The following is a 15,032-nucleotide window of genomic DNA, read 5'->3' as shown; positions in this document are numbered from 1 at the left end:
CAGATTGGGAGGCCCGATTCATTAGAGATACCCGCAGAAATAGCCTGTGGTTTTAGCCCATCGTAGAAGTCCCCTCGTGTGGTTGGCTATCCATATGTCACAGACACCATGTTGTTGAAATGAGACAGCAGTGATCAATCCATGCAAGAGATAACTTGCAGAAATACTCTTACAATCAATACTAATGAGGATAGGTAGCAACTCACCATACAGACGATCGCTGAGGCACAGACAGGCATGTAGAAAAACAATCACACTCTCACAACTAAATTTTCAACCTTAGCTTTTGCCAGAAAACAAGAGCACATGCACACGCACCCGCACACACAACCACTCAGACACAACTAGTGCACACATGATCGTTGTCTCCAGCCATGGTGTCAACAATACCTGAGAATCAGATCCAAACAAATCATTCCTCACACCTCCCAGCCTCTCATCAGCAGCTGCTACGCTAGTGGCAAGAAGTGGTGGCAGCATTGACTGCAAGCTGAGGGGAGTGGTATGAAGGGGAGAAGCAGTAAGAATGAGGGAGTAGGAAGCGGTGCAAGTACTGAGCTGCACCCAGCCAGTGACGAAGCACATCATCTCAGTAAGCAAACCATTTCATCTAATGACACAGAAACAAGATTTTTCTAGTGTTTTTTCTTTTTTTTTTACCAAATTTCCCTGATACATTTGAAATTCCCTGATTTCCAGAACTTGTGGCAGCCCTATCTTCATGGTAAGGAGCACTCTATCTTTTCTTACCAAACCTGGAGTTTCAATTGTTGATTTAGAACCAAAAAAATGACATTCATTACTCCACATTGTCTTCAGCACAAAAAGGGGTGCGCTATGTTGTCATCAACATTTTTGATCACTGGCCAAATGACATAAAACATCTGACAGAATACAAATGTACATTTGAAAGCAAACTGAAAAAGTTTCTCCTTGACAACTCCTCCTATTCCACAGAGGTAATTTTATTTTTGCAATGTATAAAAATGGTTAATTGCCAGCACATAGTCACATTTACATGTGAATACGTAATGTGAACGTTTATGATTAATTGTACAACTGAGCCATAGAACTTTAAACTAACTAAACAACCATAATTTATTGGTTACAAACTGCAGATTAAAACTGGAGAAAGGTAGGAGACAGGACATGGATATGGATATGTTGCAAGAATCAGTGGTGGTTTCAAGTTACAGAGAGCACAAACAGGTGAAAGGAGTAAAATAGAAGACAAATGGGTAGCTATGAGAAATGAAATAATGAAGGGAGCAGTGGATCAAATAGGTGAAAAGACAAGAACCATTAGACACCCTTTGATGATAGCACATGAGATATTTAATGCAGCTGAGGAAGGGAGGAAACAAAGCAGCACATGAAACAGGAAAAAGAGAATACAGATGTCTAAAACATTAATAGGAACTGCAAAATGGCAATGTAGGACTGGCTAGATGAGACATGCAGGCCTGTGGGTACATGGATGACTAGGGAAGAAATAGATGCAGTCTACTGAAAAACTGTAATGGCCTTTGGAGAAAAGACAAGCACCTGTACGAATATTAAGGTACTGAATGGCAAGTCCATACTAATTAAGGAAGAAAAAGCTGCAAGGTCAGAGGAATGTATAGAGGATCTATATAAGAGAAAAACTTGAAACCAATACTATAGAAAGGGTAGATGAAGAAGAAGAAGAAGAAGAAGAAGAAGAAGAAGAGGAAGAAGAAGAAGAAAAGACAGAGTATAGAGGAGGAAGAATTTCACAGAGTACTGAAAGATCTCAGTTGGAGTAAGTGACAGACGTTCATTCATTCTGAGTTACTGAGATGAAATGGATTGTATTTTGAGGCAAGGACATAAGATGAACATAAAAAAAAGGTAAAGTGAAGACAATGGAATGTAGTTGAATTAAATCAGACGATGCCAACAGAACTGTATTAGGAAATAAGAAACTAAAAGTAATTGGTAAGTTTATCTATTTAGCAGCAAAATGACTAATGACGGTGTAAGTAGAGAGGCTATAAAATACAGACTGTCAATACCAAAAAAGCATTTTTTTTAAAGAGAAATTTGCTAACTGTTGTGACAGTGCCACGACATTTAACAGTGCCGCCACGACAGTACGTGCAAACGGCGATAGAGGCGCTCCGCAACTCGGCTGAGTGCGGGAGCGCCACCTAGCTACGAACGGCGCCGGCCGCATGTCATGGCACGACAGTCGAATAAGAGATACTGAGTTGTTATGATGTAACCAGCTATTGTTTCTAAGTGAGTGTGTTTGAATATCCACGCAATTATTGGTGATTAAAGGTTATAACACTTTTTGGCGACGAGGATGGGATCTTTTCACTGCGTAGTGGATTTGTGTGTTCGTGACGGGGCAGACATGGAACAGCTTATGCAAGCGCTCATTGAACAACAAACACAGCTGACGGCTGCTATTCAGGCACAACAAACACAGCTGACGGCTGCTATTCAGGCACAACAAACACAGCTGACGGCTGCTATTCAGGCACAACAAACACAGCTGACGGCTGCTATTCAGGCACAACAAACACAGCTGACGGCTGCTATTCAGGGGTTGTCAACGTCGCTTACTCATTGTCTGTCTTCCTCTTCTCCGCCTCCATTCCCTCCTTACGACGAGGCCGCTGAAGACTGGGAGGATTATGAGAAGCGTTTGTGGCAACACTTCTTGGCTTTCGGCGTTGTCGACGCTCCTATGTGTAAGTCGTTATTTCTATCTTTGATTTCCCCACGGATCTATCAGCTGCTATCTCATTTAGCCCCTCTGCGGGAACCTGCCTCTCTGTCCTTCCAAGAAATGTGTGACTTATTGTCTAACTATTACCGAAAAAACACCCACGTCGTTGCCGCCCGCGTGGCGTTCTACTGGTGTCGTAAACAGCCCCATCAAGCTTACCGGGCTTGGGCGGCGGAACTACACAGTCTGAGTGGGAAATGTCAGTTTGTCACGGACACTCATCATGAGTCTTATGCTGATTCAATGGTGAGGGATGCTATTCTACGGCTTGCTCCTGATAAAGAAGTTCGGCAACGTGCCCTACAACTGCCAAACCCGTGGTCGTCGAAGTTCTAAGCATCGCTCAATCCTTTGAAGTGTCTCACGCTGCTGGCGCGCAAATAGACGCGTTGTGTGATGTAGGCGCTGTACAGTCAACTTTCGACACGGAAAATTTGCCTATTTCACAGGAGAACGAAGATGTGGCGGCGGTTCACTCGCGTAAACAACTTCGTGTTGGGCCGCAACGCTCACAGCGAAAACAGCAACTACAGAAGCAGGTTCGTTCCGCACTTCCTTCTTGTCCACGTTGTTTCGTACAGCATGACAGGGCTGCGTGTCCAAAACGTTGGGCCACGTGTAATTCATGTAGGAAAAAAGGCCACATTGCTTCTGTGTGTCAGTCCCCTAAAGTTGCTGTCGACGAGGACGAGGCATCGGACATGGATGTTCACTGTGTGCTTTCTCAAACAAATAAGTTGTTGGTTACTGTTCGTGTTCTGGATAAAGACATTCGCATGCAAGTGGACACTGGCTCTGCAGGAACTCTCATTAATTCTCGCACGTATTTGGAGTTGGGCTCTCCTCCCTTGTCTCCAGTTACGTGAAATCTGAGAACTTATAATAAACAGAAAATTCCTATCATTGGCCAGTTTGATGCTTCCACTACCTACAAGTCTGTTGTTAGGCCCCTCACGTTTTATGTGGTGGATCATGCGGGCACTGAAAACCTGTTCGGTTATGATGCTTTCCAGTTGTTCGGGTTCTCCATTGATGATGCTGTGCACCTCATATCTGCAGATATTCCGTAACAACAGCTGGATGGATTGTGTTCTGAATTTTTGTCCGTGTTCTCTGCTGGTCTGGGTCATGCCAAGGATTTTGAAGCCCACATTACTCTTAAACCTACAGCTCGCCCTAAGTTTTTTCCGGGCACGCCCTATTCCGGTGGCGTTGCGTGCACCTGTCAAGGCTGAGATAGACAGGTTAACAGCTTCAGGGATTCTCCTTCCTGTTACCTCCAGCGAATGGGCATCGCCAATCGTGGTGATTTCTAAACCAAACGGGAGTCTGCGATTGTGTGGTGATTTTCCCATCCTGAGCAGCTATTTACCAAGCTCGCTGGGGGGCCAGTTCTTTTCCAAACTTGACTTATCGGAGGCGTACCATCAGTTGCCGTTGGATGCTTCTTCCAAGGAACTTCTCGTCATCAACACTCCTTGTGGGTTGTATCAGTACCAGCGGTTACCATTTGGCGTCGCTAGTGCGCCAGCCATTTTTCAGCGGTTTTTGGAACAGCTCATGGCTTCCGTTCCCGGCTGCATCAACTATCTGGATGACATTGTTGTCACGGGGGCCTCCACTGAGGAGCACCTTCGCAATTTGCGTTCACTGTTTTGGGTTTTGCATTCAGCTGGGTTGAGGTGCAATCTGGACAAGTCACAGTTCTTCCAACCCTCCATTGTGTATCTTGGTTTCCACTAGTCCCGTGAGGGTATACGTCCTCTACGTCAGCATGTTGCGGCCATTAGCGCTCTACCCCAGCCGTCTACGGTCAAAGAACTTCAGGCGTTTCTAGGCAAGATTGCTTATTACCACAAATTTATTCCATCCGCGGCAGCGGTAGCTCATCCTCTGCATCAGCTGTTACGCAAAAACGTCCCTTTCTGTTGGTCCGATGAGTGTGAGCAGGTTTTTGTCCGCCTGAAGGCTCATTTGCAGTCGGCGCCTTTTCTTGCCACATTCCGTCCGGGTCAGCACATGGTTCTGGTGACTGGCGCATCACAGTATGGCCTAGGGGCTGTTCTCGCCCATCGGTATGAGGATGGGTCGGAACGACCCATCGCCTATGCTTCCAAGACACTCAACGATGCGCAACGGCGTTATTCTCAAATCGAAAAGGAGGCACTCGCTATCATTTATGCTCTAAAAAGTTCAGCGTTTTTTTGTATGGTTCTAAGTTTCACCTCATCACTGACCACAAGCCACTGGTCTCTCTGTTCAGCCCATCGGCGTCGCTTCCAGATAAGGCAGCTCACCACCAGCAACGTTGGGCCTTATACTTGTCTCGTTTTCACTATGAGATTCACTATCGCCCCACGGCCCAGCATGCCAACACTGACGCACTGTCGCGATTGCCGATGGGCCCCGACCCGGTTTTCGAACGTGATGAACTACTCTGTTTCCACATTGATGAGGAAGAACGTTGTGCGGTTGAGGGTTTTCCACTTACAGGTTCGCAGGTCGCATTGGCTACTGCGCAGGACCCGGTCCTGCGTCAGGTGATCGGTTTTGTTCAACGGGGTTGGCCGGACAGGACCAAGGGCCAGGCATCGGATCCCCTTCGCAACTACCATGCCTTGCGCCTTCGTCTGTCTGTTCGGGATGGTGGTGTTGTTCTGGCCACGGATGGCGCATCTCCACGGGTCGTGGTGTCAGCCTCTCTTCGCAAAGATGTCCTCAAGCTGTTGCATGAAGGCCATTGGGGTATTTCTCGGACTAAGTCCCTGGCCCGCAGGCACGTTTATTGGCCCGGTATTGATTCGGACATCGCCCACATGGTTGCTGCGTGTGGTCAGTGTGCTCAACAACTGGCTGCACTTTGTACAATGCCCTCTCCGTGGCCTGATCCGGCGCAGCCACGGGAATGGGTGCATGTTGACTTTGCCGGCCCCTTCCTCGGTACTTATTGGCTACTGTTGATTGACGCCTTCTTCAAGTTTCCATTTGTTGTTCGATGTCCGTTGCCCACCACTGCGGCGACAACGCTGGCTTTGTCCAAAATCTTTGCGCTAGGTCTTCCATCCACGATCGTCACGGGCAATGGTCCTCAGTTCTCTTCGCAGGCCTTCCGTGATTTTTGTACTGGACACGGGATTCATCATGTTACAGCACCGCCCTTCCATCCGCAATCGAATGGGGAGGTCGAGCGCCTTGTCCGCACTTTCAAAAGCCAGATGAAAAAATTCCTTAGTGATTTTTCCACAGATGGCACTCTGCTGCAATTTCTGAGTTCTTATCGCTTCACGCCTCTGGGTGATCGCAGCCCTGCTGAACTCTTGCATGGGCGCCAACCGCGCACTCTACTGCACCTGCTTCACTCTGTCAGGCCTTCTGCTGTGACCCCTAGTGCAGAAAAATACTCGGTGGGTGCCAACATGTGGGCACGAAGGTATGGATCTCGCCCTAAATGGATTCCAGGGTTGGTCAAGGCTCTTCGCGGCCGCCGGCTTTGTGAAATATGTACGGATGACGGCATAGTTGTTCGCCATTACGACCAGATGCGCCCACGAGTGGTGGCCACGCTGGTGCCACCGCCCCGTCCTTCGCCTCCACCAGCCCGAGAAGCCAGTCCTGTCGCTGCTGCCGATCTACCGTCCATGTCGATGCAGCCGACGTCGCTACCGCTTCCGCGTACGCCGGAACCGGCCCCAGTCCCGACGCCGCCTTCTCCGGGACCCATCTCGCTGGAGCACACCCCCAGGTCCACGACACCTATGGATGCTGCTCCGGAGTTTTCACCCATCATCTCGTCCAGGAGGCACGTTCCACGCAAGAGCTTCCGTGCTGGACATTTTCGACCATACTGTCGTGTCTCTTGAGTAGAGTAAGCAGTTTCAAATGGACACAGGCTGCAGCAGTTATATAAAGATGAAGCAGCATACACACAATACACTTCCGTGAAGCGATCTACATCTACATTTACATTTATACTCCGCAAGCCACCCAACGGTGTGTGGCGGAGGGCACTTTACGTGCCACTGTCATTACCTCCCTTTCCTGTTCCAGTCGCGTATGGGTCGTGGGAAGAACGACTGTCTGAAAACCTCCGTGCCCGCTCTAATCTCTCTAATTTTACATTCGTGATCTCCTCGGGAGGTATAAGTAGGGGGAAGCAATATATTCGATACCTCATCCAGAAACGCACCCTCTCGAAACCTGGTGAGCAAGCTACACCGCGATGCAGAGCGCCTCTCTTGCAGAGTCTGCCACTTGAGTTTGTTAAACATCTCCGTAACGCTATCACGGTTACCAAATAACCCTGTGACGAAACTCGCCGCTCTTCTTTGGATCTTCTCTATCTCCTCTGTCAACCCGACCTGGTATGGATCCCACACTGATGAGCAATACTCAAGTATAGGTCGAACGAGTGCTTTGTAAGCCACCTCCTTTGGTGATGGACTACATTTTCTAAGGACTCTCCCAATGAATCTCAACCTGGTACCCGCCTTACCAACAATTAATTTTATATGATCAGTCCACTTCAAATCGTTCCGCACCCATACTCCCAGATATTTTACAGAAGTAACTGCTACCAGTGTTTGTTCCGCTATCATATAATCATACAATAAAGGATCCTTCTTTCTATGTATTCGCAATACATTGCATTTGTCTACGTTAAGGGTCAGTTGCCACTCCCTGCACCAAGTGCCTATCCGCTGCAGATCTTCCTGCATTTTGCTACAATTTTCTAATGCTGCAACTTCTCTGTATACTACAGCATCATCCGCGAAAAGCCGCATGGGACTTCCGACACTATCTACTAGGTCATTTATATATATTGTGAAAAGCAATGGTCCCATAACACTCCCCTGTGGCACGCCAGAGGTTACTTTAATGTCTGTAGACGTCTCTCCATTGATAACAACATGCTGTGTTCTGTTTGCTAAAAACTCTTCAATCCAGCAACACAGCTGGTCTGATATTCCGTAGGCTCTTACTTTGTTTATCAGGCGACAGTGTATCGAACGCCTTCCGGAAGTCAAGAAAAATAGCATCTACCTGGGAGCCTGTATCTAATATTTTCTGGGTCTCATGAACAAATAAAGCGAGTTGGGTCTCACACGATCGCTGTTTCCGGAATCCATGTTGATTCCTACATAGTAGATTCTGGGTTTCCAAAAACGACATGATACACGAGCAAAAAACATGTTCTAAAATTCTACAACAGATCGACGTCAGAGATGTAGGTCTATAGTTTTGCGCATCTGCTCAACGACCCTTCTTGAAGACTGGGACTACCTGTGCTCTTTTCCAATCATTTGGAACCTATCGTTCCTCTACAGACTTGCGGTACACGGCTGTTAGAAGGGGGGCAAGTTCTTTCGCGTGCTCTGTGTAGAATCAAATTGGTATCCCGTCAGGACCAGTGGACTTTCCTCTGTTGAGTGATTCCAGTTGCTTTTCTATTCCTTGGACAGAGTCTTTGGACTGAAGACCATAATAAAACCAACAAGGTCACTTTTCACTTGAAATCAATACTCTACCTCTTTTTTTAGTTACTTATCTATCCATCTACTTTTCAGCATTCTTCTGTTAACACCACATTTAAAAATATTCTTTTCTCTCCTTATGTACAAGGTTATTATGTTTCCGGACAAATAACTTTACAATATACTTCCTAAAACTTAAATTTATATTTGATGTTAACATATCTAGCATCTCCTTTCTTTTGGCAGTATACAATTTATACCATATTTATTTTGCTGTCATTAGTAATTTAGCTGCCAGTATTTTTATAGGCATTATTAAAATTGGTGTCTTAAATTCTGTAGTAGTGCGCAATACTATTACCTTTCATTACTGTCTCTTTATACCATATTTTCCGTGAACCTGCACTAAAAGAATACAAGAGGAAGAAATAAACTGTGGAAGGATATTCATGCAAACACCTCCCCCTCAGAGAGGCAGTATGGTGGGGACAGCGGTACACATTAAAAATGACAGAAAGAATGATAGGATCTTAAAATGTGTATAGAATACATAACTAGAACAAAAGGTTACCTTTGCTGCAAGATTATCAGCTGATGCAGCTTGTTCTGTGCTTGCAACGGATGCCCGTGCTGCACCAACCTCAGTAGCGTCAGGCAGGCTCGGAGTCGAACTAGATTTGCGGCTTGCAAGAACACTGCTGCTTCCGTTCTTTCCACTGGCCTTACTGCTGCTTGTTTGCTGGGTTGTACCACTGCTTGGTGTTGCTGTAGCTGCCAAATACCAAGTTAAACATCTACACACACTGTAAGAGAATTTACAGGGGGCAGGTGTGGGCACAGAGGGAAAAGCGGCTCGAGGGGTATTGGGGGAAGAGGGGTATCGGGGGGGTGTGGGAGGAGGGAAGAGGGGTATCGAGGGTGTGTGGGAGGAGGGAGGGGGGGTATCGGGGGTGTGTGGGAGGAGGGAGGGGGGGTATCGGGGGTGTGTGGGAGGAGGGAGGGGGGGTATCGGGGGTGTGTGGGAGGAGGGAGGGGGGGTATCGGGGGTGTGTGGGAGGAGGGAGGGGGGGGTATCGGGGGTTTGTGGGAGGAGGGAGGGGGGGTATCGGGGGTGTGTGGGAGGAGGGAGGAGGGGTATCGGGGGTGTGTGGGAGGAGGGAGGAGGGGTATCGGGGGTGTGTGGGAGGAGGGAGGAGGGGTATCGGGGGTGCGTGGGAGGAGGGAGGAGGGGTATCGGGGGTGCGTGGGAGGAGGGAGGAGGGGTATCGGGGGTGCGTGGGAGGAGGGGTATCGGGGGTGCGTGGGAGGAGGGGTATCGGGGGTGCGTGGGAGGAGGGAGGAGGGGTATCGGGGGTGCGTGGGAGGAGGGAGGAGGGGTATCGGGGGTGCGTGGGAGGAGGGAGGAGGGGTATCGGGGGTGCGTGGGAGGAGGGAGGAGGGGTATCGGGGGTGCGTGGGAGGAGGGAGGAGGGGTATCGGGGGTGCGTGGGAGGAGGGAGGAGGGGTATCGGGGGTGTGTGGGAGGAGGGAAGAGGGGTATCGGGGGTGTGTGGGAGGAGGGAAGAGGGGTATCGGGGGTGTGTGGGAGGAGGGAAGAGGGGTATCGGGGGTGTGTGGGAGGAGGGAAGAGGGGTATCGGGGGTGTGTGGGAGGAGGGAAGAGGGGTATCGGGGGTGTGTGGGAGGAGGGAAGAGAGGTAACGGGGGTGTGTGGGAGGAGGGAGAGGGGTAACGGGGGTGTGTGGGAGGAGGGAGAGGGGTAACGGGGGTGTGTGGGAGGAGGGAAGAGGGGTAACGGGGGTGTGTGGGAGGAGGGAAGAGAGGTAACGGGGGTGTGTGGGAGGAGGGAGAGGGGTAACGGGGGTGTGTGGGAGGAGGGAGAGGGGTAACGGGGGTGTGTGGGAGGAGGGAGAGGGGTAACGGGGGTGTGTGGGAGGAGGGAAGAGGGGTAACGGGGGTGTGTGGGAGGAGGGAAGAGGGGTAACGGGGGTGTGTGGGAGGAGGGAAGAGGGGTAACGGGGGTGTGTGGGAGGAGGGAAGAGGGGTAACGGGGGTGTGTGGGAGGAGGGAAGAGAGGTAACGGGGGTGTGTGGGAGGAGGGAGAGGGGTAACGGGGGTGTGTGGGAGGAGGGAAGAGGGGTAACGGGGGTGTGTGGGAGGAGGGAAGAGGGGTAACGGGGGTGTGTGGGAGGAGGGAAGAGGGGTAACGGGGGTGTGTGGGAGGAGGGAAGAGGGGTAACGGGGGTGTGTGGGAGGAGGGAAGAGGGGTAACGGGGGTGTGTGGGAGGAGGGAAGAGGGGTAACGGGGGTGTGTGGGAGGAGGGAAGAGGGGTAACGGGGGTGTGTGGGAGGAGGGAAGAGGGGTAACGGGGGTGTGTGGGAGGAGGGAAGAGGGGTTGCTGGAGAGACATTCAGCCATTAAAAGCAATAATTACCATATTCTAGTGATTCAACAGGTGAATCTTCTTACCCTCTACTGCAATCAGTTAATGATGTAGTTACTGTAGGTGCCTCAAGTGGCATTATTTTATTACTATGCATCTAAAGGAAAAACAAGTTGTGGTTGCATGCTGCTTTTGGCTGAATCATTCCATGATCACCCTGATTTCATTATCCACATGAACACCTGAATTATTGATACTGAAGAACTTTTCTTTATCTACCTCTACTTTTCTTTTATTTAACTGAATACAACACAAAAATAAATTATGACAGCCATACCCCCCACCAAGGCGTGCACTCTATACATAAACCAAAACTGACTACAAACACACTGTACAGGAAAATCTCTGAAGACATAACAGTAAATAATGCCCCATTTATTTAACTTTGGTTGTTGTATTACAGTGTTTTTTTTTCCAGTAATGAAAAGAATTCATTGTATCGATCAGCAATTAAAGAATTTATTAATAAGGGCAATATATTTAGTAACAACTATAAGAATTTGAAGCTAGATTATAAGATCTATGTTTTTCCAACCAGAAGTAATATGCCATCTGTATTTATTTCCTTCTGTTACTGGGTGATGTAAATATTTCCTAGAAAATTTAAGCTGTTTGAGATAACTGCAACTACATGAAGTTGGTTTCAGACTAATGTTGTTATTTGTTAAATAAAATAGACTTTGAATCCTTAATAACTAAATGATGGGGATTTGTGCAACCAGAAAAAAAGTTCCTGTGACATTTACAAATTGGAGTATAATGAAATACAAAGAGATATCAAATATTACTGCAGAACAGTTTGAATTATTTGTATATTCTAACCAAAAGAATCTAGCAATTCCAAACAGAAAGTTCAAAGTTTGTATAGTGTGACAGTTATTGAACAATATTGAAAAAAAAGTAAATTAGTTACAAACTACAGTGTGCATGCACTTTATTCAACAAGTAAACGTGACTACAGATATTCAAATTTAGGTTATGACACGTTCGATATGCACGTCGTCATGACAAAACCATAATCCAATGAAGTGTCAGAACACTGATACTGTCGATGACCTGAATAGCTGTTTTCAGCTCAGCAATGATTTTGGGGTTATTGCTGTACACTTTTGTCTTTAATATGGCCCCACAAAAATAAGCAGCATGTGCTCAGGTATGGAGAATATGGCTAACTGAGGACGATGCCACTGACCTCTGGGTACCCCAGAGTCAGAATGCGGTCCCCAGAGTGCTGCTCCTGGACATCAAATACTCTCCTGCTTTGATGGGATGGAGTTCCGTCTTGCTTGAACCACATATTGTCGAAATCAGGATTACTTTAAATAATGGAGATGAAAACATCTTCCAAAACCTTCACATACTATTCGGTAGTTACCATGCCATCAAGGAATAACGAGCCAATTATTCTGTGACTGAACATTGCACACCACACAGTCACCCGTTGGGAGTGAAACGACTTCTTGATCGCAAAATGTGGATCCTCAGTTCCATTGACCTTATTGCAATATCTCTACAATGTGTCTTCCTGCAGATGAGGACGTATTAACTGCTTACTGAATTTAGCAATCAATTCTTCAAAACGTGTCCTTATTACTGTACTCTTTTTAGTTACCTGTGTTCCCAACGAGAATCTGCTACTATTTTCTCGAATTTGATTTTTCTTTTCAATACATCTGTTTATCCTCCATTGCCCTCTTCCTCACCATGTTCACATTTACCGTATCACACCATGTGAGACAATTACTAACTGTTTCACACCGCTCCAGTTATGATCAAGGAGTGGTGGGAAGGAACTCCATGCGTAGAGATGAATTGAAGACACCAAAAATTCAGTTTGTAAACTTAGTTGAAATTATGCCTCTCCAATGTGTAAACCACCAGGTTTTGATCCACTTCATTTTCATTACTTTAACTTCCAAGTATTAACATCTGAGGGGCAATACAGCTACATTATCAGTTTGAAACAGTTTGTATGGTTCATTTGCTGATCTACAACACATTTTCTGAAAACTGCTGATTAACTTTACATGACACATCAATAATATTGGCTTTATAATACTCTTAACATCTATCAAACTTTTGCCAACGATAAAACTCAATCTCCTGACAATGTTCAATATTAAAGACCCATTTTTAACATACAAATAGCAATTTAGCTTCTGCAATAAGAGCATACACTAAGACCACTAAAAGTCACAAAGTGAAAGTGTTTTTTTGACACTTTCAACACTGATGACAGAGGCTGCGGTTAAAAATGCGGTAATGACTCTTTTGTTCTAATCTCTGATGTGTGTGTTGTTAGACATGGCATAAACCAAAATCTTTTGTTGTTCCTACAATACCTGAGTAACAACAAGGGTGGGAGATTAGAGTTTAGTGTCTTGAAATGGAGCTCAAGCTTGGAATAGGACAAGATGGATGAAAGAAATCAGCAATGGTGTTTCATAGGAACCATCCCAGCACTTGCCTTAAACAATTTCAGGAAACCACAAAAAACCTAAATCTAGATGGTTAGAAGAGGATTTGTATCGTTGACCTCCCAACTGTGAGTTCCATGTGTTAACCACTGTACCACCACATTCAGTACGAGAAACAAGAACAAATGATTATAGCATGTGAATTTTTAATTATATTTACCCCTGTAAGCAGATGAAAGCATGTTTATAAATGTATGAGAGTCCACTTTAAATGTTCACATTTCAGTTGCTATAGAAAAACCAAGGCTACATGATAAAGTAAATTAATTTTATATTAGATAAAATGTCAGACTGTCAAGTAACATGTAGATATTCACAATATTACTTTCACTTAATTTCAGCACATTGCGTAATTATGCTGCCACCTTGTACCAGGCACTATAACCAAAGTAAGAGTATAATGTCTTGATACAGATATCACTAAATACAAAGGTCAGTTTAACAAAGGTGGGTATGAATCTGCTATATTCTTTAAGGAACTATGCTTCGCCAGAAGTAGTTCAGGTGCATCTCAAAAAGATTTTCACCAAGATGACAAATATTTCACCCCTCAAGTTACCTTCCATTGGAAATGTGGGTGCACTTAACAACTGTGATAGGACTTTCAAATGAGCACAGCAATCTGTTGTTATTTTCTTTCAGGTTTTATTAGGCAAATCTAGATTTCACCTAGTGTCTAGCCATTATCAACGCACTATTTCATGGTTTCAATGCATGTCCTAGTATGTCAGTCACCTGTTGTTCGGGCCTCTGTCAAGTTCGTTCATGACTACTAGAAATATGACATACATTGATACCATGAGATAGTGCAATGATAATGGTTAGGCACTTGCTGAAATCTAGATCTGCCTAATAAAATCTTAAAGAAAAGAACAACTGATTGCTGTGCTCTATCATTTGAAAAATATTTTACCTCCATCCCCAGGAAACATAAGAGCACTATCTTAAACATTAGGCCACTGTGTTTCGCATCTATTACTCAACAGCAAATTAGACTTTGTAAGGCCAACTCATAGAAAAATGATTTAGATATGTGGACAAATAAAAAGCCTACACTGTCTATAAATAATGACATAAATACATAAAATAGGTTTTCTAAAGAACATTATTTCAGCTGTGAAAAGTCAGCTATAATGTGGAAGCAAAATTCTGACACATGGGAGAAGGTGGGGGAGGCTATTTGTTGACAAAGAAATGGTTCAGCTGCTGAATTATGTAGGAAGTGAGTCACAGAATAACAGTCATGATTTCAAATGATACTAAAATTACATGAATGCTGTCACACATGCACCTTGCAACAAGTTACTGGCTCCAATGCACCAATTAACAATAATAATCCTAACACAGCAATGTAAACAATTTTGTGGTGATCCTATACAGAGCATTGTAGGTTTTAGCTGCTGATAAAGACAAGTGAAGCACATTTATATCCAGGTGATAAATGTAAATATGAGAAACTGTAGCTTATTATCAACAGAGAACCCATAACGGAAATATCTGAAACTTCACTGTTATGTCAAAGTAACAGTTTTATTCACTTTTTCTTTTCTTTTCTTTTTTTTTTTCTTTTTTCTTTTTTTAGGATGTACGATATTTTAATATCAACTTTGGAATGTTATGAAATAGAAAACTAGACCTTACAGCTAGGTGTTCAAAAAATATCCCTTAATACATACACTCTTATTTTGGTATTGTGCATTTGTCTCCACACATAAAAAGGTCTTTCGTTGGGGTTGATCCACAATGTAAGTTTACTTTCACTCTCACATAGTGGACAAACAAGATTCCGGTCGTACAGAAATTATAGCTATCTCAGCAGAAATGTTGGTTTGTGTGATGTAGAACTTCTAAGAGAAGTCTCTAATTAGTACAATGAAGATCAG

The 15,032-nt window shown here is 45.4% G+C and overlaps 1 protein-coding gene across 6 annotated transcripts in view; it reads right to left on the bottom strand.

Annotated features, from left to right (window-relative positions):
* LOC124802933 (E3 ubiquitin-protein ligase HECTD1) overlaps positions 1-15,032 on the bottom strand; it is a 325,190-nt gene that overhangs the window by 101,808 nt on the left and 208,350 nt on the right. For all 6 annotated transcript variants that reach the window (XM_047264012.1, XM_047264018.1, XM_047264013.1 and 3 more), the window contains one exon: positions 8,801-9,000. In XM_047264012.1, coding sequence (XP_047119968.1) covers positions 8,801-9,000 — 200 coding nt within the window. The remainder of the gene's footprint in view (positions 1-8,800; positions 9,001-15,032) is intronic.

This window comes from Schistocerca piceifrons, chromosome 6, assembly GCF_021461385.2.
Source record: "Schistocerca piceifrons isolate TAMUIC-IGC-003096 chromosome 6, iqSchPice1.1, whole genome shotgun sequence".
In the NCBI taxonomy this organism is placed as follows: domain Eukaryota; kingdom Metazoa; phylum Arthropoda; class Insecta; order Orthoptera; family Acrididae; genus Schistocerca; species Schistocerca piceifrons.
This window is presented reverse-complemented; position numbering and strand designations above follow the sequence as displayed.